Below are 23,528 nucleotides of genomic sequence, written 5' to 3'. Positions count from 1 at the left end.
GGGGAAGATTTTTTTTTTTCATTATGAACTTCGAGAAAAAGTCGATATGTCAAGAAAAAAGTTGAAATGTTGAGATTAATGTTGAAGTACAATCTCGAAAAAAAAGTCGAAATGTCGAGAAAAAAGTTTAAATGTCAAGAAAAAAGTCAAAATTTCGCGAAAAAAAGTTGAGATGTCGAGATTAAAAAGTAAAAGGGAAGAAAAAAAGAGAAAAAAAGGAAAAAAAAAAATAAATAAATAAATAAAGAAGAAAAAAAAGAAAAAAGAAAAAAAAAGAAAAAAAGAGAAAAAAGGAAAAAAGAGAAAAAAAGAAGAAAAAAAGGAAAAAAAAGAAGAAAAAAAAGGAAAAAAAAGGTCAAACATTTTTGAAAAAGCTCCAGGGAGCCACTAGGGCGGCGCTAAAGAGCCGCATGCGGCTCTAGAGTCGTGGGTTGCCGACCGCTGGACTAGACTGTTTTGCTGAGTTCTTCTTTAGGTGAAGACAATGAAGAGAAACATGTTTTAAAACTGATAGGTTTTAGTGATCTTAGGTACTTGCTGAGTTAGCATCTCAAGTAAGAAACAATCGGCAGGATATATATGGCTGAAAGTGTGACATGTTTAGGTTTCTTTAACCACAGATGTTTTCACAGATAAGGTTCAACATCCGCACCTATAACGTAAAGAATACTTCCCTTTATAATACCTTCCCTAGTACAAACAGGGCTGGATCCATAACCACCGTGTGCAGTTTCTCTCCTACCTTTGTGGTTTGAGAAAGCTGCACCTCCGGCCGTAATAACTTTGATTCTGTTCACTGGTTTTATTAGACAAACGAACACGCAGATCTTTCAAAGTGGGGAATTTTCCATTTTCGATCCAGGCCGACGCGGGGGAAACCGCGACGGAGGTCGATGAGCAGAAAACTCGGGTATTCTTAGCATCGCCTCTATTTTCTTTTCAGTTTTTTTCCTCTGGAAAGTTTCAGCATCCTGTTGGCGGAACGGCTCATTTACCCTTAACTGATTAATTAAGGCAATTGATTAGTTGGAATAATCGCCTCACTTGCTCCTAATTAGGAATTAATTGAAAAGTATCAGTGAGTAAAACAGCAGGGCAGATGTAGATAGGAACGCAGAGATTTCCTCCAAACTTTATTCTTTTATTTCTTTCTAGGTTCCTCTGTGTGTGTGTGTCTGTGTGTGTTTACACATCTAGTCCAGCTGGTGCAGCCACAGAGAAGGAAAATGAAGAATTATTACTCTTACAGGCCTGGAAATCGACAAAACAAGACAAAATGACTGAATAGGCTCCAAAAAAGCCAAAGAGAGTCCCAAAGCCGCCATGTCCTCCCGTCATTCGTTTGATGTGACTCATTGTGGCGTCATCTGCACTTCGTAACTATGGATACCAGTCTGAAGTAATGGGACCATTTCCTGTCTAGTATTACATGTGTTCAAACAACTTTTATTCTCTTGTCATCCTAGAAATACATATCAATCTCTACGATCAGTCCTGGAGTTGAGGGGGGATGAGGGGGGGTGGCATCCCCCCTGAAATAAAAACAGTCCAAATCATCCCCCCTGTAAAACTGCCATCCCCCCTTTCCATCCCTTATGTCATTTCATCAATGAATGTGGTTTTACTGCTATTTCAACATTTAGAGTCATCACCAGAAAAATAACTTATTTGACAATTTTCACCTGTTTCAAGTCAATTTTCACTTGAAATAAGTAGAAGTATAGATAAGTAGATTTTTCTGGAGCTTCAGAAACAATACTGACTTGGTGATTGGGAGATAGGTGGAGGGTGGAGCTTCAGGCCAAAACAAAAAATGACAATATAAACATCAGTTGAGGGCTGCAACTCCTCTTTTTAAACTGGAATATCCTGGCTTGAGCTGTTGTCAGTGACATAAGTATTTGAAATGAACATAATTTTTAAATGTCTGTTGACATATCGGGGTCATTTTATGATTCGTTTTATTATTGCACTTACATACAGCTCCTTTAAGTGTAATAATATTGTTTTACTAAAATGAGACATTTTAACTAAAAAATAGGACAAATATTCTTGTTAAGATTGTGAGTTTTTGCAGTGATCCATGTTACTTATCCTGTGAAGGACAGAGTCATATTGATAAGTTCAGAAAACTGTTTTTTATTGTTGTGTTTTGATGTATTTGATGTAAGCCCAGTGGATATTTAAAGCTTACAGAAGGCTGCATTTAACTGCTGCTATGTCATTCCTGCAGTATTTCTGCAGGTGTTTTGGTCACTGCTATTATTTGTAATATATTATATTATTTGTAATCAGCGCAAATTATCTGTCCCCATATGATAAAATCCACCATCCCCCCTGATTTTATTTTACAACTCGAGTACTGAGTATAATGCAGCACGATGTACTCTTATACAGTGTATGTATAACAATTAAAAACTCCAGCTGCTGATCAATAATAAATCCATGGCCTTCATTGATGTGAGCTAGGGACAACTGAGCCGATGTATGGGAAGCTGTTTCTTTACATCAATGGCTTAGTTCATTTTCATTCACATCATTTCATCTTGTATTGACGTCTTCCCAGTTGTTATGGAGCTTATTTACACTGAAATAAAGGTTAGCACAGTGTGATAACACTATGGGCCAAATCCACAAAGAATGGATTGCGCCCGCAAATAGCGCTGTGAATTGCGCCGCATTTGCGCCCGCAATTTGCCCCGCTTTAAAGGAACTATTCACAAAAGACTTTGCTCTATTGATATGCCGGCGCAAACACGCCCATATAGTTTTGCAGTAACTTCATTAACACCGGATCGGGATCAGATCAGGATCTGACGGTAATTCATGTTCTGTGTTTTGCTACACACACCTACAGGTCAGCTGTTAAACACACACTTTCTAGATTTATATGTTTATTAGGGGTGTGCAAACAAGGGTACCTCACAATTCGATTTGATTTCGATTATTGGAGCTTCGATTATAACGATTGTCGATTCGATTCGATTATTGGTGCCACAATTCTTCGATTATTGTGATTTTTAATGCTTTTTTCCATACAAGATTGATTTTGTCTTCCTCTGTGGCTACATTTGTAAATAAATAGCCAATAAATTAACTCAGTTCCTCTAACAACACTCATTAAGTAAATAACAAGGTTTTTTGAACATTTGACTTGTATTTTTCAAAGACACAAAATAATTTATTTTATGACTATGTAAACATTTGCTCTTTGACTTACTTAACTTTGAGCAGGGAAAGCTGCACTTGCATGAGAGCGCCCTCTATTGGCGGAAAACACTGAAAACGGTCAAGCCCTGGATTTAATGAGTTCATTAATTCAAGTAAACAAGATATGTACTTAGTGTAAACATATCTGCCATCTTTCAAGTGAACAATAAGAAATGTGCATTCTTGAAAATGAAATGATTCCGCAGCTTATTCAGTCTGGAATCTGGATAGGATAACTTTAAAAAAAAAAAAAATAATAATAATTTTTTTTTTTAATTAATCGATTCCAAATCGTCACGTGACGCATCGCGATGCATCGACACATCGATGAATTGCACCCACCTCTAATGTTTATATGGTGGAATTGTTTGTAATAAAGCAGCCCCTTACTGTATGGATGAATCCTGAGCTCCGTCCTTTTATTTTTATTTTTAAATCCGAGATAAGTCCACAACCCCACTTGCTCTGACTGTGTACAGTCATGTCTGACTGTAGCTTTCACCCTTAATATCATTCAGTATCACACAGGCTTGAATGATATTGAAGAGAGAGAGAAACAGAGAGATGGGGAGTGAGGAGTGAGTTTGCGCGCAGTTAATACACGCTTCGAAAAGACGGTATTTGCTCCACTATTTTTGCGTGTGGCAAATAGCGCTGGCCTTTGTGAATTAGACGTTTTTTGCAATGAGGCTTATTTGCATAGAAAGGGGGCAATTTTGCGCCGAATGTATGAATATTACCTAATTTACATGCATGCAAATGGCACAGGTGCACCATGCCACTATTTGCTTGGCAGCGCAGTTTGTGGTGCAATTCGCCCTTTGCGGGTGCTTTGTGAATTAAACGCTCTCTTTTTGTCTCATTTGCACCGGTTTAGCGGCCGCAAAAGCCGCGCAATCCTTTTGTGGATTTGGCCCTATGTTTAATGAGATTCAAAGCCCTGTGTGATTTACTGTCGTATTTAGCTTTTTTGTTTGTCTTTGAATCCTGCAGCGCCACAACTGGACCAACACAATCCTTCATTTTATCATTATTTACGATTTAAAATTTGGAAAATGGACACGGCTGGAGATCGGTTAGTTACTAAAGCTAATAAAGTCAATAATTGTCAGATGAGAATTCTTTTTAGTAAAATCATTTGGTTTTAAATTGACTTTAAATGAATCATTGCCCCAGGAATCAGAGCAGAACATAATTTTCTGATATTTAAAGATTCCCAGGACTAATTTCTAAAGAATTAGGAATTTCAGCTACATAAATCTGGTTAATGATTTTGCAGGAGTTAAAATTCTCCTTTCTTTGGTTCTGGGCTCAGGATGAAACGAAAAACCGGTGCAGATGTCTCTTTACACAAACACATCATTCACTTTGAGCCAAACGGATGTGGATTATTTATGTTACAGACGCCCTTCGACATGAGATATTATTCAGACCGGTCCACACGCTGGAAATATGATGGATGACACGCAGAAGGAGAATCGAGCCCATATTTTCAGACTTCAGCACCGACGCTGCTGAATCAACACGGACCGGGAGACGCGTCCCCGGCGGGATCGTTGGAGGCTAAACCCCAACTGCTCAATATTTTAACATTTCTGCTGACAGGAACTGATATCAGCCCCCCCCCAAACGCTGACAAGAGACGGGCGGGAGAACAGAGGAGACGGGATCAGCTGTCTGAGAACCTTAAATAATAACTCAGGTTTCAGGTTTATTGGGAAGGAGCGAAAGATCATCCGGGGAAGTGGAGAATCTCTGCTCTGTAACCATAACTGTAACAGGCCTGCAGCAGGAAACCAAGCAGAGAAGGAAGGAAGGAAGGAAGGAAGGAAGGAAGGAAGGAAGGAAGGAAGGAAGGAAGGAAGGAAGGAAGGAAGGAAGGAAGGAAGGAAGGAAGGAAAAAAAGAAGGAAGGAGGGGAGGAAGGAAGGAAGGAAGGAAGGAAGGAAGGAAGGAAGGAAGGAAGGAAGGAAGGAAGGAAGGAAGGAAGGAAGGAAGGAAGGAAGGAAGGAAGGAAGGAAGGAAGGAAGGAAGGAAAGAAAGAAAGAAAGAAAGAAAGAAAGAAAGAAAGAAAGAAAGAAAGAAAGAAAGAAAGAAAGAAAGAAAGAAAGAAAGAAGGAGAGAGCAGGAGGAAAGAAGTATAGGAGAATTAGGTCATTTTGACCCAAAGACAGTACAAGGGTTAACAATATAGTTATGAGGATACAAAATCATAAAATAAAAAATGGAGGGAAAATGACCAAGGTTTTGAGATGTTTTTGTTTAGCTTCACTCAAGCTCTGACATTATTTTGGAAAAGATGGAAAGGTATGGAGTCAGAGGGGTGGGACTGGAATGGTATCGGAGTATTGAGCAAAGTCAGACATTTTTTCAACTTTAGATCTATGAATACTCTATACTGCACGCTTATTCTACCTTACTTGAATTACTGTGTTGAAATCTGGGGTAATGCTTGCAAGACCACACTCCAGACAGTTTGCACAATACAGAACAGAGCAATACGAATGGTGAATAATGTTGGTTTTTATGATCACACCAATTTATTATTCATCAAGTCAAAAGCACTCACATTCATGGACCTGGTAGATCAGAAAACAGCTTTGCTTATGTTTAAATCCAGAAAAAATCTACTTCCTACCAACATACAAACCATGTTCAGAGAGAGAGAGGAAGAATTAAAATATAGCAAAAATGTGTTGAATTTAAAAAAAAAAAAAAAAAAAAAAAGGTATAAAGACATGATGATGGATAAGTACAGACTTGTTCTTGGGTAACGACTTTATTCTCGCAACATTATGACTTTATTCTCGTAATTTTACGACTTTATTTCATAATATTATTACTTTATTCTCGTAATTTCTAAATTGTTTTTGTCTTGGTTTGGCCCTAATACTCTGTCGTATGAATGAGAGAATTATTAGAAAACCTTTCAAGACACAATTAGGGGTGTTTCAAATAACATTATGATAAATGCTTGGAATAAAAAATGTGTGTAATATTTTATGTCAAACATTAAACACTTCAAGCAACACAAAAGAACTTTAGCATTTTTTATTTAAAAGTGTTCCCGTGCCTGGAGGTTAGGGCTGGGCGATATATCGAGATTTTAATATATATCGATATATTTTCAAACGCGATATGGTACGAGACAATATCGTTTATATCGATTTAAAAAAAATAAATAAAAATAATGATTTTGATATAGCTTATTTTGTGACAAATTGACTTGAATGTTTTATTTGAGATTTGCACAAATGTTTTGTTATTTGCACAACTGTCAACCTCAGTGGAAAAGTCTGCCTGTTACTGTCTACATTGTATTAATTAAACAGTGTATATTAATTTAATTGTTATGCAGGAAAGGGATATTTGTTTTATTTTATTCAAGAAGCATTTTTATTCTATATATGCAGGCAGTTTATTTTTATTTCATTTGTTTTATACATTCTGATATTGTGAAGACCTCTGTTAATAAATGTACCTGTGTGACACATTTTTAAGGGTTTGCCTCAGAAAAAAAATGAAGCTAATAGAGATGCTATGCTATAATGCTTTGGGGGAAACCCCAATTATGGCACGGAAAAAATATCAATATATATCGAGCATCGCCATTCAGCTAGAAAATATCGAGATATGACTTTTGGTCCATATCGCCCAGCCCTAATGGAGGTTACGTTGCTTTCACGGTCCTGTTCCTGTAGCTCGTCTTCCCGTTGCCGGGCGAGCTGGTCGTGTCCGGACCAAATCATCCCATTTCTTCTCTTTAACACACACAATTGATGAATGAATGGATGAAAAACCAGCCTTTGGCTGCCATTGGACAGACACACAACCGATTAGAGAAACGAATCGTGCCACAACCAGACTGGCACCAACCACAGACATCCATAATTACACCAACGCTGAATGACAGTTGTTGGTTTTGGAGTAAAAAAACTGACTAATCCAGGGTTTTATTAGCAATCCTGCAGCCATCTGGGTTGTTTTGAACAGGTGCTCTTGGACACTTGTGTGAGTGATCATGTTAAACCCACCCTTTTTCGATTGGGAGGAAATAACTGTGAGTGGGAGGAGTACCGAACCCATTTCATGTGAGAGGATGTTGTGAGAAGTGAATGAGAACAGCGGGACGGGCTGCGGTGTCTGCTACTGCAGCACTGTAACATATATATATGTGGGACACGGAGTCTCCCGCCAGTAAAACCAGGGAAGAAGAACACAATTGGTTGAGAAAAGGACAACAGCGGAGGACACGGTATTCTTTCTTCTGGGAAAGAAAACTGTCTGATGGCTCTTGTCCTCTACATGCGACAAATCTCTCACGTTGAAAGGTTCCCATTTATTCTCTCTAAGAAAGTGAGAAGTGGTGATCAGCACCTCTGTAAAGAATCTTGGGAAGAGAGCATGTCCAGGGTAAAAGCTCAAAAAGCTAAGCTTGGCCCAAAATAACGCCAATGGGAGGATCTGATGTGAAGATCCAATCAAAAGTAGACGTCATCATTTATGTTTGTACTCAATAGGAAGTTTCTGCTCAGGGTCGCTGGTCTGGTGGCATCATCAGTACAGAGTAGGTGAAAACTTAAAGGTATAGTCTGCAATCGTATTCAAAAACATTTATTGTTATACTGGGTGAAATGGTCCTTCCATCCTGAGAGTAGCCAGTGAATAATGTGTTCAGAAAAAGGAAAGAAAAATATCCGACCTCTCTGACAGCTTTAATCCTGTAAAAACTCTGACCAATCTGTTTTTTGCGCACCGAGTGGCACGGATTGGTCAGAGGACCAGAGGATTGGCAGGGGGGAAAGAACCAATCAGATGCCTTCATTTTAAGTCCCGCCTCCGCCCCCCTCTGTCCCATGCGCGCACTCGTCACGTCGAAAATCTTGCCGGAAAACTTCACACACTCGAGTCTGCGGCGCAGGTTGTCCGCTACTGGGGGTCTGGTTACTGACTACCCCCAGTATGGGGGTCCGTGGGGATGGAGGCGTCTCCATCCCGGCGAGGGCGGAGAGCGCCGGTGTGGGTGGCAGTGCGCTGCTGTGCTGTGCAGGCTCTGGAGTCACGGCTACGCCGTAGGGTACGCCGTAGGGTACGCGGCGACGCGCACCATTCTGCGTTGGTGTAACGCAGAACCATAAATCAGCCTTCAGTGTGTGCTCTGTGTGCTGTTCTGAACTTATCTGTTGTTCTCATTTTGCTGGGACGTCGGGTCCCTCCGCCGAGACACAACTTTTACGGTATGCGTTCATTGTTGTGTCTAAAAATGATGCGCAGTGCCGACCCAATCAGAAACGGTACAGATATTCTGTGATATTTTTTTATATTTATAAAAAAATAAAATTATAAAAAATTAAAGGGTCCCCATAACTTTGATTCGGTGGGCAGGATGCATGTTTGGGTGGGCACAGCCCACCCCTGCCCCCCCTAAAACCGGCCTTGCTTACAGGTGAATGAGACATGGGGTAGTTTTGTTGAAAATGTGCTGTCCAAAATGTCCTGGAAAACTGGACTCCTGCAAATGCGCGTTCCCCAAAGTTTGTGGGGGCGTGGCTTTGGACGGAGCGCTGACAGTAGGGGGAGGAGGGGGCGGGGCTTAGAGTAGGTGCCACTTTCAAATCTTGCTAGCTCTCCAACATTACAGACTATACCTTTAAAAACATAGGTCATTTCTCCTGCTACATTTTTCCATCCATCTGTATTACCGTCCGTTATCTAAGTTTGGGTTAACTATGATCCAGCTGCCACTCAGGAAGGTTATCATACCAGAATATCATCTACAGACGTGGATATTTTCAAAATTATAAGCAAGTTTGGTCACCTTGAGTGGTGCTGACAAGTGAAACTTTGGGCTCTGGCCCATGGACTACATGTCGCTCACGAGAGACGACCCTTTTGTTGATCTGACGACGACCGCAGTGTTTCTGGGTCCACCTTAATCTCACCACACCACCGGGGCTGGTATCCAACGGAAGACTACCAAACACCAGTGAACCAGTACGCTTATTCTCATACGGTTTTCCACTTTTGATGACAGAATCGAATATTTGCATACTGCACCAAACTGTACTGTAACGCCTGGTGGAAACGGGCCGTTAGTTCCCTCACCCACGATGCCCACGGTAGTTCTGCTCACGTCATTGTTGGTGATGTGTGACATGTAGGGCTGAAACGATTCCTCGAATAATTCAAGTAATTCGATTACAAAAAATGATCGAGGAATTTTCTCGGCCTTGAGGAATCGTTTAATTTTGCAGTTCAAAGCAGGTATTTCGCCCGGACTACATTTAATGTGGCACAACGCGCTGACGCCGCGCACGTAAAGGAAGAAGAAAGAGGAGGATATGTTTGGTTTTAGTAACATGCCATGGCCCAGACGGGAGACACATGTAGCTCAGTGCTTAACTTTTATTTTCAATCCACGCTATATTCTTCTGGTCCGTTCTCCTATATGTTCCCCCTCTAACACGGTACATACATAGGTTCCTCTAAACATCTGTTCCCGCTACAGTTTTAATTAAAAGAAAAGGCAGAAAATTTCAGAAAAATAAAAACGTAACAAAGCTAACTGGGTAGTTTTCAATTTTATCTCTGTGGTCATTCATGGATAAAACAAGCAGCGCTGGTGCCTAATGTGCTCCAATACAGCAGGTCTCATCATTTTATTTTGAACACTGCCAAAACTCAAAATCTTATACTTTAATTTAAAACTTAACTAGGACTTAAAATGTGCTTGACACAAATGAAAGTTCAATTGAAACACGTGGGAAAAAACACCCAACCTTTTAAGTTATGTGTGTTATCAGGTTTAATGGCATTTCTAGGTTAGAAATAAGAACATTTCTTGGTAAGATCCTTAGTTTTTTGAGTGAAGGCAGTGAATTTGGTCGACTGGTGTAAGTTCAGGGTTTTTAAATGAACAGCCATGAACCTACTGTATTATATAATTTAGTCTTAGTGATGTCAATTAACATCTAACATCTTATGTATATTTATAATTGCTCTTTAACTAAACAAAAATATGTTTTATCCGATTACTCGATTAATCGATGGAATTTTCAGTAGAATACTCGATTACTAAAATATTCGATAGCTGCAGCCCTAGTGACATGCCGCCTTAAACCACTACGCACAAGTGGCAAGATACGATACGCAACAGTCCAAAGTTATCCACTAAATAACTCCTGTGTACTTTTTTAAAGTTATAATTACCTTTTCATCAATGGTTGGGAAAAGGTTTGCCTTGGGAGAGTCACATTTGTGATTTACGTCTGGAAGTTCTCGTTTCAGCGCCGTCACTCTTGCACATGAATTGGTTTATAAGTCAACTCTCTCTTCTCAGTTTCAAAGATTATTCAACATATTTCTATTTATGGATATCAGTGCCTCCTTTGAAGAGGGGGATGTATCCATTTAAGGCGTTGCTATAAAGTAAGTTGCCGATGCCACTGATGGGTATGGAAAGTGTTTGATGACAGATGACATTTATTCAATTCAATTCAATTTTATTTATATAGCGTCTAATACAACAAAAGTTGTCTCTAGACGCTTTCCAGAGACCCATACCCAGAACATGACCCCCGAGCAATTATTACATAAACAATGGCAGGTAAAAACTCCCCTCGTGGGAGAAAAACCTTAAGCCAAACAGTGGCAAGGAAAAACTCCTCTAGTTAGTTTGAATGAATCGACTCTGTCCGGCTATTTTAATTTTCAATTTTCAATTATAATACATTTTAAAGCCTCACGCTTAGTCTGAAATTTCCGAGCTGTAAATCAGAGAAGCAAGTTGTGTTAGTGGTAGTGTACCGGCCCCCTGCTTCAATGATTAAAAGTTGTTTTCTTAAATTCAAGCACAAGAACTGCCAGAATGACACCTGTGGAGATTGGCCGGCCTGAGCCGGAGTCACCAGGAAAAACCGGACAGCGTTGTGACATTCACTGCACAGCCAGGTATCAACATCAAGAGTATATTTAGGGAAGAGAGGGATCTGAGCCGGAGGAACGGCTGCTCTGCAGAGGAATATGAACATCTGTCCATCACCCAGCGATCGGGAAGAGGGGAGGATGGAGAGAACTGCTGAGGAGCCACATCTTGTACAGAAACATAACCCAGTCAGTCAGGAGGACTGGGCTCAACAACACGTCCAATTAGAAAAAGGACAGCCTTCTTTGTCCAAATCACATGTTGATTTAGTCTTTTTGCACATGCAAACTCTTACATTTCCATGCATGCACCACAGGGGGTAATAAAAACACTTTTTGGTGTCCTCAGCACAATAAAATGTGCATTAGTTTGTATAAAATCAGAACCAGCCTGTCAAGCCTTTTGCACTGTGCTTTGTTTTTATTCATCCTCTGGCCAGAACAGATGGTTTTACCTCTGCCATCAGCTCCACGGTCCTTGTGATGTCCTCTCATAGAAACAGAAAAGAAACAAAAAGAAAGACAAAAGGGTGTAAATGTCACACCTACCGTTCCCAGAGAGGTGGTTCTCCACCTGGTGGTGTCCAGCCTGCCTCGTGGAGACAAGTTGCATATAGAGTCCCATGTAATGTAAACTCCCCAGCAGCAGCCTGAACGCTCCCATTATTCTTCTCTTTTATCTTCTTCTCACGTCTTTCCTGTTCACATGTGGTGGAAGAGCCCGTCGAAAATGATAAAATGATAAAATCTGCCTTTTTTTCTGTTGTCTCCCTTTGTTTTAAAATCCAGACGGGGGTGTTTTGTGAGGAGAAGTGGAGGTAGAAGGGAGAAGTGTAGCAGTCTCGCTCACCGCCAGCAGCTGACTGACTCACCGCGGCTCCGCCGCTCCGCCGGCTCTACATGCGGCGGAGCGGCGGAGCGGCGGAGGGACACGCTCCCCCGCCGCGAGGTGACGCGGCTCACAGTGGGGAATAGCAATTACGCGAGGAGGGATATTAAAAAAATACAATCGTCCAGTAACTTTAAACGGGATGACGTTATTGTCTTTTTTTTCTAGAAGAAAGGCGGTTTAAATGAAGAGTAAAGGAATTATTAAAAGATTAAAACAGCCAATGTTTTACCAGTTTTTAAAAAAATGAGAACTTTAATTAAAAACAAACAAAAAACATTAGTCACATTTTTCTACAGAAAACCTACTGTACAGTTGTTACCATAGACCAGGGGACCTTCAACCAGGGGTCCGCGACCCCTAGGGGGGCCGCGGAGATACTGCAGGGGGTCCTCCGACCTACTTAAAGAAATAAAGGCAATTTTAACCAAAATAATTTATGAGAGTTAAAAATATATATATATATATATATATATATATATATATATATATATATATATATATATATATATATATATATATGTATGACTGAGAAAACTCCATTAACAGGCGATAATAATCTACTTTTGACAATAGCTATTTAGCCTAAAACTCTACATAAATGATTCCCATGACTCATGTGTCATGTGACTAATGTCAACTTTAGAGCGGAAAAACAAGCTAGCTAGCTGTTTAAAGGAGCTTGAGGCCGGATTGTGGCAAGATTTATGAAAAAAATCCGTAAACGTTTTAAGTTTTCTAGTAATAATGTCAGATGAAGCGTTCCAAACCAAAAAGAATGAGCCCTCTAGTGTATCTCTCCATTGCCTTGAACAGGCTGTGTGCTGCAAAATGTGCTGCAATTCGGTCCCGAATTTCCCGCGCTGGGCTGCGGATGTGACGTCACATGACGCTGCATGCACGTTCTCCCCGTTCTCCCGTACCGGCTTCGCTGTTGGCTGCAGTACCCCCAACGGCCGTTGTGGTGAAGGGTGGCGCTAGAGAGTCTCATTTCTTAAAAGGAGCCTCATGCTCCTTTAAAATGTCTCATTACACTTAAAACAAGAGTCATTACAAGAAAAATAACTTATTTTACAATTTTCACCTGTTTCAAGTAAATTTTCACTTGAAATAAGTAGAAAAATATGCCAGTGGGAAAATATTTATCTTCTCATTACAAGCAAAAAAAATTGTTCCACTGGCAGATTTTTCTACTTATTTTAAGTGAAAATCTACTTGAAACAGGTGAAAATTGTTGTCTTTTTCCAGGGATGAGTCTTGTTTTAAGTGTAATGAGATTTTTTTGACTAAAGATGAGACATTTTAACTAGAAATAAGACAAATATTCCTGGTAAGATTTTGAGTTTTCTGCCCCTGTTAACACCTGAAATGAACATGTTATAATAACTTCTTCAAACCTGTGATTCCATCAATGCCACTTTCAAACACAAAAAAATACTGGCTGTTGTGAAAAGAGCAATCGCACGCTTTTCCATGAAGTCAAACAAACTATATGATAGAGTAGCTTATCGCTGGAAATGATACTTTCTGCTGTTCATTGAGTCAGCAGCACTGAGGCTCTTTCAGCACCACGGACAGCGACGCAGCATCAGCACCGGCTTAAACCGGGAGTTCAGGAACATACGGCTCTGTGCAAACAGTAGTTAAGTGACAGAACTAATACTAATTATGTCCAGATTTATAGTTAATATACACTAGTTGCTTTGTTGGTTTTATATATATATATATATATATATATATATATATATATATATATATATATATATATATATATATATATATATATATATATATATATTTAAATTTTGAGATCATGAAAGTTTATTTTGTCCAAGAATTTTATTTTTATTACAAGCAATTGTCTAAGCAATTTTTTTTACTATACTTTGGAAAATGTGGGCAATACATTCAATATTTCAAGTCTTAGGACAGTTATATACATGTCAAGACAAAAGTCAGGAAGCGTACCTAAAGTATTTGTATTAAAATACTCTTTTACTGTAACAATAAAAAACTATGCCTGAATATTTTGACATTACAGTTACATAAATCCACCACTGAAATCAGACAAATATTCTTGTTAAGATTTTGAGTTTTTGCACCAAAGGGGGGTCCTGCTACCGTCCAAAAACACACATTTCAGGTGACTAGTGATTTTAACTTGCAGATAGGAGTGTGAGTCAGTGAGTGAGTGAGTTGTTTGTCAATATGTGGCCCAGGTAATGGATGAGCTACAGATGATGGATGGATGGATAGATGTGAAGTGCCAGCCTCCGCTCCACATAAGGAAATGTAATATAATTAGAAATACCTCAACACTATTCATCCAGCCATTAACTTATGCTTATCTATAATTTGGGTTGTTTGGGGGAAGCAACATCAGCAGGGAAGCCCAAGTTTCTCTCTTCTCATCCACCTCCTACGGCTGTTGTGAGGGAGTACCAAGGTTTTCCCGGAGTAGCAGAGAGATATAATCTCTCTGGCACGTCCTGGGTCTGCCCTAAGGCTCGTCCTGGTGGAACGTGCCTGAAAACACTCCCCAGGGAGGTGTCCGGGGGCGGGGGTGTCGGGGGTGTCCGGGGACGGGGCATCCACACCAGATGCCCGAGCCGTCTCAGTCGGCTCCTCCCGATACAGAATAACAGCAAGTTTACTCTGGTGTGAATGCAGTTTTTAACCCTTGTACTGTCTTTGGGTCAAAATGACCTAATTCTCCTGTTCCTTCTTTTCTCCCTTCCTTCCTTCCTTCCTTCCTTTCTCCCTCCCTTCCTTCCTTCTTACCTCCTGCTCTCTCCTTCCTTCCTTCTCCCTTCCTTCCATTCCTTCCTTCTTTCCTCCTGCTCTCTCCTTCCATCTTCCCTTCCTCTTTTCTCCCTCCCTTCCTTCCTTCCTTCCTTCTTTTCTCCCTTCCTTCCTTCCTTCCTTCCTTCCTTCCTTCCTCCCTCCCTTCCTTCCTTCTTTCCTCCTGCTCTCTCCTTCCTTCCTTCTCCCTTCCTTCCATTCCTTCCTTCTTTCCTCCTGCTCTCTCCTTCCATCTTCCCTTCCTCTTTTCTCCCTCCCTTCCTTCCTTCCTTCCTCTTTTCTCCCTTCCTTCCTCCCTTACTTCCTTCCATTCCTTCCTTCTTTCCTCCTGCTCTCTCCTTCCGTCTTCCCTTCCTCTTTTCTCCCTTCCTTCCTTGTTTCCTTCCTTCCTTGTTTCCTTCCTTCCTTGTTTCCTTCCTTCCTTCCTTCCTTCCTTCCTTCCTTCCTTCCCAGGGAGAGTGCAAAATTCATTCTTCCTTCCTTCCTTCCTTCCTTCCTTCCTTCCTTCCTTCCTTCCTTCCTTCCTTCCTTCCTTCCTTCCTTCCTTCCTTCCTTCCTTCCTTCCTTCCTTCCTTCCTCCTGCTCTCTCCTTCCTTCTTCCCTTCCTCTTTTCTCCTTCCTTGTTTTCTCCCTTCCTTCTCCCCTTTCCTTCTCCCTTCTCCCCTTTCCTTCCTTCCTTCCTTCCTTCTCCCCTTTCCTTCCTTCCTTCCTTCCTTCCTTCCTTCCTTCCTTCCTTCCTTCCTTCCTTGCTTCCTTGCTTCCTTGCTTCCTTCCTTCCTTCCTTCCTTCCTTCCTTCCTTCCTTCCTTCCAGGGAGCAGCAACTCTGTTGAGGAAACTCATTTCTGTTGCTGGAATCAGTAATCTGATTTTCCTGATCAGTCTGGACAGATGGCGCCGGTAGGTGTGAGTAGGAACAGAGATCAACCAGTAAACACAGAGCCTTTTGACTCAACCCTCTGTTCAGCAGAACAACGTCTGCATCGCTGCAGATCCTGCACCAATCTGCCTGTTGATCTCACTCTAAACAAGAAATCCCTCACTAATTAAATTCTCTTATTTTCAAGGTTTGCTAAAAACATTTCACAGCCCTAGGTTTATGAGGACTTTATGGTTTGAAAGTGTAGAATCTCAGCTTTATGAGGTAAAGATGTACAGACAATGTAAAGATTTTTTTGGAGACCATAAATGTTTAATAATCAGGATTATATCTACAATAAAGAAAAAGAAAATGATGAAATCCAGTCAAGTGAAAACCGCCCTCAAGGAGGTAGAACTATTACTCAGATATGCAAATCATTTTAAGTCCTGTAAAAAAAGAGAAATAAAAAAAACTAAAACAGAAAAGCCAGATTAGACCTTGCAAAGAAAAAAATCCATATTTAACGGATGAAACAGATTAACCCACAGTAGAACAAAGGAAGACCGATGATCGTACAAAATCATCTGTGAAAGTGTGATCACACAGACATACATGACTGCAGTGATGACAAAAAATACTCTGTTTTTATTTTTTCAATAATTGATTGTTATGTTATTTAACAAGAAAACCTTTCAAATTAAATACAGCCCAATTCAGTTGAGTCATAACCAAATTGGTTGAATTTTTTGGGATCCAGTTAATTGCAGTTCAGCTTATTTTATTATAATTTTATACACAAAATGCCACTTCCTAAAGCAGCCTAGCTAAAAAAAACAAAACAAACCCTACTCATCACTTCTAATTTTAACTTAGATCTTAACTGAAAAAGTGTTATCTGCAATTAATACACTTTTTAAAAATGGAAATTTAGGCTATTGTGTCTAATACGATCACTTAAAAATATCGGTCCAAGAACAGAACCCTGTGGAACACCATGACGAAATCTTAGTTTACATGGACGTACTAGAATGGGTCATGTAAGTATGGCTTAAAGCAGCCTAATAGGACATCTTTAATCACAAACGCATGTTCAAGCCTTTGTATTAGAATGTTGTTATTGATAAGAAGTGAAGTGAAGAAATGTTTGGTCATTTTTCACCGCTGCTGTTTCTGCACCAATGATGTGATCTAAATACTTAACGTATCTGAAGTTTGCATGGATATACTGTTGGCTGGTTGAACGTAGCTTCACGGTACAAAGAAAGATCCCAAATATGTTGTGAATGCAACCAAGCAGTTTTTTGAAAAGTAAAGAGGTGGAATATTCTTATTGGTCAACATATTGTCAACACTAATGAACTGTTTCACTTATTTAAAGGAGCTTGAGGCAGGATTGAGGCAGGATTTATGAAAAAAATTCGTATACGTTTTAAGTTTTCTAGTAATAATGTCAGATGAAGCGTTCCAAACCCAAAAGAATGATTCCTCTAGTGCATCTCTCCTTTGCCTTGAACAGGCTGTGTGCTGCAAAATGTGCTGCAATTCGGGCCCAAATTTCCCGCGCTGTCCTGCGGATGTGACGTCACATGACGCTGCATGCACGTTCTCCCCGTTCTCCCGTGCCGGCTTCACTGTTGGCTGCAGTACCCCCAACGGCCGTCGTGGTGAAGGGTGGCGCTAGAGAGTCTCATTTCTTAAAAGGAGCCTCATGCTCCTTTAAGGTAAACCTGAAGGACAAACAATAAACATCTGAAAACATTTTAAATAAGCTTAAATGATGCATTTTTTCCTGGTGAAATTCACACGTTCCAGACTTCCAGGAGTTTGAAAAGTGTTAAAAATAAGGGTTTATCAAAAGTTGTTTTAATTTCTCGCCTCAAAACGACGTTTCTAATTATCAAAGTGTTAGCATCATCGATTAGCACGAGTCAAGCTAAACTAAAAGTTATGTTGTAGTAACTTATTTACTTGACATTTAAGGGGAAGAAACTGATCTTTTTCTCCAAAATTCCCTGGCTGAAATTACCACTTATTTTAGACCTTTAAAGGTTTCAAAGGTCATTGTAATCACGGGTCTTGTGCGTCAGTCATAACACCTACGAGTAGAACTGGAGGCATGTAGAATATTCAAATAATAGTTTTTCTGTTTGACATTTATCATTTTTACACAGCCTGACATTTTTTTGCAGCGGTTAAAGATATATTTTTTTCTAAACTTGGGTCAAGGTCACGCCGAAAAAAAAAACAAGCATCAAAAGCATTCAGTGCCTTTAACAAATGCCATTAATAAACACATCCTTGCACTTTGACACACCCTGTTTTATGTGATGCAACTTTGATGTTTTGCTGCTAATGCCGTCCAACACCGCCATGATTAATAAATGTTGATCAGTTTTCCCCTGCGGAGGTCGTTACAGCACGTTTACCGAGCTGTGTTCGTGAGAGTTAGCTTGCTGGGCAACAACGGATCAATCAGAGGAAATGGATGTTGTTGTTTCTTTTTGCAGAGTGATTACACCCAGAAGCAACATTCCCCTCAGCCGAGGCTCAGCTGTACCGGAGCAGTTAAACAGATTTGTTTAGAGCCACGGCGTCTGAATAATCATTTACTGCATGTGTGTCAGCAAAGCTGACGCCGCTAAGACACCAAGAAACAAACCGGCTGAAAGGAAGAGTATCAGGGCCAGGCAGGAGAAAAAATATCTGTGAGGGGAAGATTTTTTTTTATTGTGCACTTCGAGAAAAAAGTGGAAATGTCGAGAATAATGTTAAAATACAATTGAGAAAAAAGTCGAAATATCAACATTAATGTTGAAATACAATTTCGAAAAAAAAAGTCAAAATGTCGAGATTAATGTTGAAATACAATTTCAAGAATTAAAGCTGCAAGCAGCGATGAACGGGCCCTCGCACTCACGTCCACCGCCCCCCATAAGCATATCAGAAATGACACCACCCACGACTCTCTATGTCAAACCATTCAAAAGTTATAGCAGAAAAAAGGAACAACCAATCAGAAGAAGGGGCGGGGCTAATTCAGGCCAATGAAGGTCAAGGATTCCATACAGAGTCTGATGACACCACCCACGACTCTCTATGTCAAACCATTCAAAAGTTATGGCAGAAAATCGGGACAACCAATCAGAAGAAGGGGCGGGGCTAATTCAGGCCAATGAAGGTTAAGGACTCAATACCGAGTCCCATGACACCACCCACGACTCTCTATGTCAAACCATTCAAAAGTTATGGCAGAGAAAAGTATTCTAGGGGGCGCTGTTGAGCCGTTAGGCCACGACCATTAATGTAAACCATGAAATATCAAATGTAGCCTATCGCCAGGCCTGGCTTGCATGCAAAATTTGGTGACTTTTGGAGAACTATCAAATATGGACCAATCCGATGAAGGGGACGAGCGCTTTTTCGCGTCTAGCGTCGCCACAGTAACACTTTTGAAAGAGAAAAGTAATGTGCGTCGTCACAGGACAGAGACGAACATTTTGATGTAAAAAAAACACAAAAATTGCTGACAAAAATTTCAGCATTTTGCCAGGCTTGAACTCTCGACCTCTGGCAGCAAAGACCACAACAATCTGGCTGAGCTAAGTCTCAGCTATTCCTTTCATTTGACCTACTGGCTTAGGACAGACCAACATAGCGATAAAATGTCTGGAACTTTTTTTTCCAAATTTTTTAAATATTTGTAAGTTATAAATATTAGTAAAACCCTACTATTTTAATTATTACTTTTTCTGTAACCATTCTGCCAAGGTTGTAACCGGGCTGAGCCGGGAATATTTCTGAGGTCACCACATTACAGGGAGCTGATTGGTCGGGGGGCGGGGCCGTCATCACCCTACTCGCCACTGATTGGTCGGGGGGCGGGGCCTTCATCACCCTACTCGCCACTGATTGGTCGGGGGGCGGGCCGTCATCACCCTACTCGCCACTGATTGGTCGGGGGCGGGGCCGTCATCACCCTACTCGCCACTGATTGGTCGGGGGGCGGGGCCGTCATCACCCTACTCGCCACTGATTGGTCAGGGGGCGGGGCCGGCAGACGTTTGAATCAGGAAGCGGGAGTCAGCGCGAGAGCGACTGGCGGCTCGCGGCAATTTTATTATAAAAAAAGGACAACCAATCAGAAGAAGGGGCGGGGCTAATTCAGGCCAATGAAGGTCAAAGACTCCATAAAGAATCTGATGACACCACCTACGACTCTCTATGTCAAACCATTCAAAAGTTATAGCAGAAAATCGGGACAACCAATCAGAAGAAGGGGCGGGGCTAATTAAGGCCAACGAAGCTTAAGGACTCATTACAGAGTCCCATGACACCACCCACGGCTCTCTATGTGAAACCATTCAAAAGTTATGGCAGAGAAAAGTATTGTAGGGGGCGCTGTTGAGCCGTTAGGCCACGCCCATTAATGCAAACCATGAAATATCACATTTATCGCCAGGCCTGGCTTGCATGCAAATTTTGGTGACTTTTGGAGAACCATCAAATATGGACCAATCAGATGAAGGGTGGGTGCGCTTTTTCGCGTCTAGTGTCGCCACGGTAACACTTTTGAAAGAGAAAAGTAATGCGTGTAGTCGCAGGATGTAGACGCACATTTTGATGTATAACACACCTGGGTGCACGTTACGGTTCGGGCTGAATTAACTGCCGAAGGAATGGCATAAATTTCGCCAAAATGACACAATTTATTCAAAATGGCCGACATCCTGTTCGGTTTCGGCCATGGCTCCAAGAGACTTTTCTTTAAGTTGTGCCATGATACAGGTGTGTAGCGATGTTCGTGCATGTACGTCAAACCGTATCGTGGGGCTTGAGGCACAAAGTTTTCCGGGGGGCGCTGTTGAGCCATTTTGCCACGCCCATTAATGCAAACCATGAAATATCAAATTTGCGCCAGGCCTGGCTTGCATGCCAAATTTGGTGCCTTTTGGGGAACTATCAAATATGGACCAATCAGATTAAGGGGGGGTGCGCTTGTTGGCTTCTAGCGTCGCCACGGTAACACTTTTGAAAGAGAAAAGTAATGCGTGTAGTCGCAGGATGGAGACGCACATTTTGATGTATAACACATCTGGGTTCACAATACGGTTCGGGCTGAATTAACTCTCGAAGGAATGGCATATATTGCTCCAAATTACGCAATTAATTCAGAATGTTCAAAATGGCCGACTTCCTGTTCGGTTTCGGCCATGGCGCCAAGAGACTTTTCTTTTAGTTGCGACATGATACAGGAGTGTACCAATTTTCGTTCATGTACGTCAAACCGTATTATGGGGCTTGAGGCGCAAAGTTTTTTCTGTCTGAACCAACCAGATGAAGGGTGGGCGCGCTTTTTGGCGTCTAGCGTCGCCACGGTAACGCTTTTGAAAGAGAAAAGTAATGCGTGTGGTCGCAGGAGGGAGACGCACATTTTGATGTATAATACACCTGGGTGCACGTTACGGTTCGGGCTGAATTAACTGCCGAAGGAATGGCATAAATTGCGCCAAAGTGACACGATTAATTCAAAATGGCCGACTTCCTGTTCGGTTTCGGGCATGACGGCAAGAGACTTTTCTTTAAGTTGTGACATGATACAGGTGTGTACCGATTTTCGTGCATGTACGTCAAACCGTATCATGGGGCTTGAGGCACAAAGTTTTCAAGGGGGCGCTGTTGAGCCATTTTGCCACGCCCATTAATGCAAACCATTAAATATCAAATTTTTCGCCAGGCCTGACTTGGGTGCAAAATTTGGTGACTTTTTGGGCACGTTTAGGGGGGCAAAAAGGCCCTCCTTTCGTCAGAAAAATAATAATAATAATAATAATAACGCGAAGAATTCCTACAGATACAATAGGGCCTTCGCACTGAAGGTGCTCGGGCCCTAATAAATACTCACGAAATTAAAACTTTTTTCTCGACATTTCGACTTTTTTCTCGAAATTGCACTTCAAAATTAATCTCGAAATTTCGACTTTTTTCTCAAAATTTTGACTTTTTTCTCGACATTGACTTTTTTCTCGACATTTCGACTTTTTTCTCGAAATTGAACTTCAAAATTAATCTCGACATTTCAACTTTTTTCTCGACATTTTGACTTTTTTCTCGACATTTCGACTTTTTTCTCAAAATTTTGACTTTTTTCTCAAAATTGTACTTCAAAATTAATCTTGACATTTCCACTTTTTTATCAACATTTCGACTTTTTTCTCGAAATTGCTCTTCAAAATTAATCTTGACATTTCAACTTTTTTCTCGACATTTCGACTTTTTTCTCAAAATTTTGACTTTTTTCTCGACATTGCGACTTTTTTGTCAACATTTCGACTTTTTTCTCAACATTTCGACTTTTTCTCGAAATTGAACTTCAAAATTAATCTCGAAATTTCGACTTTTTTCTCAAAATTTTGACTTTTTTCTCGACATTGACTTTTTTCTCGACATTTCGACTTTTTTCTCGAAATTGAACTTCAAAATTAATCTCGACATTTCAACTTTTTTCTCGACATTTTGACTTTTTTCTCGACATTTCGACTTTTTTCTCAAAATTTTGACTTTTTTCTCAAAATTGTACTTCAAAATTAATCTTGACATTTCCACTTTTTTATCAACATTTCGACTTTTTTCTCGAAATTGCTCTTCAAAATTAATCTTGACATTTCAACTTTTTTCTCGACATTTCGACTTTTTTCTCAAAATTTTGACTTTTTTCTCGACATTGCGACTTTTTTGTCAACATTTCGACTTTTTTCTCAACATTTCGACTTTTTCTCGAAATTGAACTTCAAAATTAATCTCGACATTTCAACTTTTTTCTCGACGTTTCGACTTTTTTGTCAACATTTCGACTTTTTTCTCAACATTTCGACTTTTTCTCGAAATTGAACTTCAAAATTAATCTCGACATTTCAACTTTTTTCTCGACGTTTCGACTTTTTTCTCGACATTTCGACTTTTTTCTCAACATTTCGACTTTTTCTCGAAATTGAACTTCAAAATTAATCTCGACATTTCAACTTTTTTCTCGAAGTGCATAATAAAAAAAAAAAAAATCTTCCTCCTCTAAAATATTATTTTTATTTTTCTCCTGCCTGGCCTTAATACTCTTCCGTAGAAAGGAGATCCTGAACAAAATGTAATAAACATGGTTTTACTGACTCATCCAACTTCCTCTGACAGACAGATTTTATTTGATTGCAGGAGGACTGACTGATCATAAAAATTCAATCACTGGATGTTACGAGACGATGGAAGGTCAGGTCTCCAGCTGTGTCTTCCTTTTCTTTGGATAGTAATTGTTAAAGTAGATGGCGTTAAACAGTCAGCAGACTTCCAGCCTCTCTCTTTCCTGTCAGCAGCTTTACGCTGGTTATTGTGCGTCTGTGTGAGCGTGCTCATGAATAAATATGTCTGCTCCAAGTCCGTCTCTCTCCCCTCTTGTGTCACGCTGCATTTATTTCATATTTTGCTGTTCAATTCAGTGACCCAAAAGATTCAACTGCAGGAGGTTACGAACGTGGACTGTATTTTTAGATGAAATAGAATGTTTTCATGCAAGTTGCAGTTCATTGAATGAACACTAGGGGCTCCAAAAGTGAGTCATATTGTCATATTTTCTGAAATGAACACTATTTTTTAACATTATTACATAAAGTAAGTGATTTACAAAACAATTCTGCTCGTTTGGCACCACCTTTACAAGCTTAATCTTGCACGGGCATCTGAATTGTTTTCTTTTGCAAAGAAGTTGCAGTGTTGGCTGTGAACGTCAGTTACAATAATGATTCCTGTAGTTTTTTTGTGTCCACTGCTGCGTGGTCGTTGTTACCTCAGGTAAGAGTA

General features: G+C 40.3%; 1 protein-coding gene across 1 annotated transcript in view; it reads right to left on the bottom strand.

Moving 5' to 3' along the window:
* The window catches only part of LOC133456587 (V-set and transmembrane domain-containing protein 2-like protein), a 111,367-nt gene extending 99,378 nt beyond the window's left edge, over positions 1-11,989 (bottom strand). Inside the window, exon 1 of the mRNA XM_061735081.1 lies at positions 11,682-11,989. Coding sequence (XP_061591065.1) covers positions 11,682-11,796 — 115 coding nt within the window. The 5' untranslated portion in view covers positions 11,797-11,989. The remainder of the gene's footprint in view (positions 1-11,681) is intronic.
* Positions 11,990-23,528: the final 11,539 nt, after the last annotated feature.

Source organism: Cololabis saira, chromosome 12 (assembly GCF_033807715.1).
Source record: "Cololabis saira isolate AMF1-May2022 chromosome 12, fColSai1.1, whole genome shotgun sequence".
Lineage (NCBI taxonomy): Eukaryota > Metazoa > Chordata > Actinopteri > Beloniformes > Belonidae > Cololabis > Cololabis saira.
The sequence above is the reverse complement of the archived record's forward strand: the minus strand, read 5'-3'. Positions and strand labels throughout refer to the sequence as shown.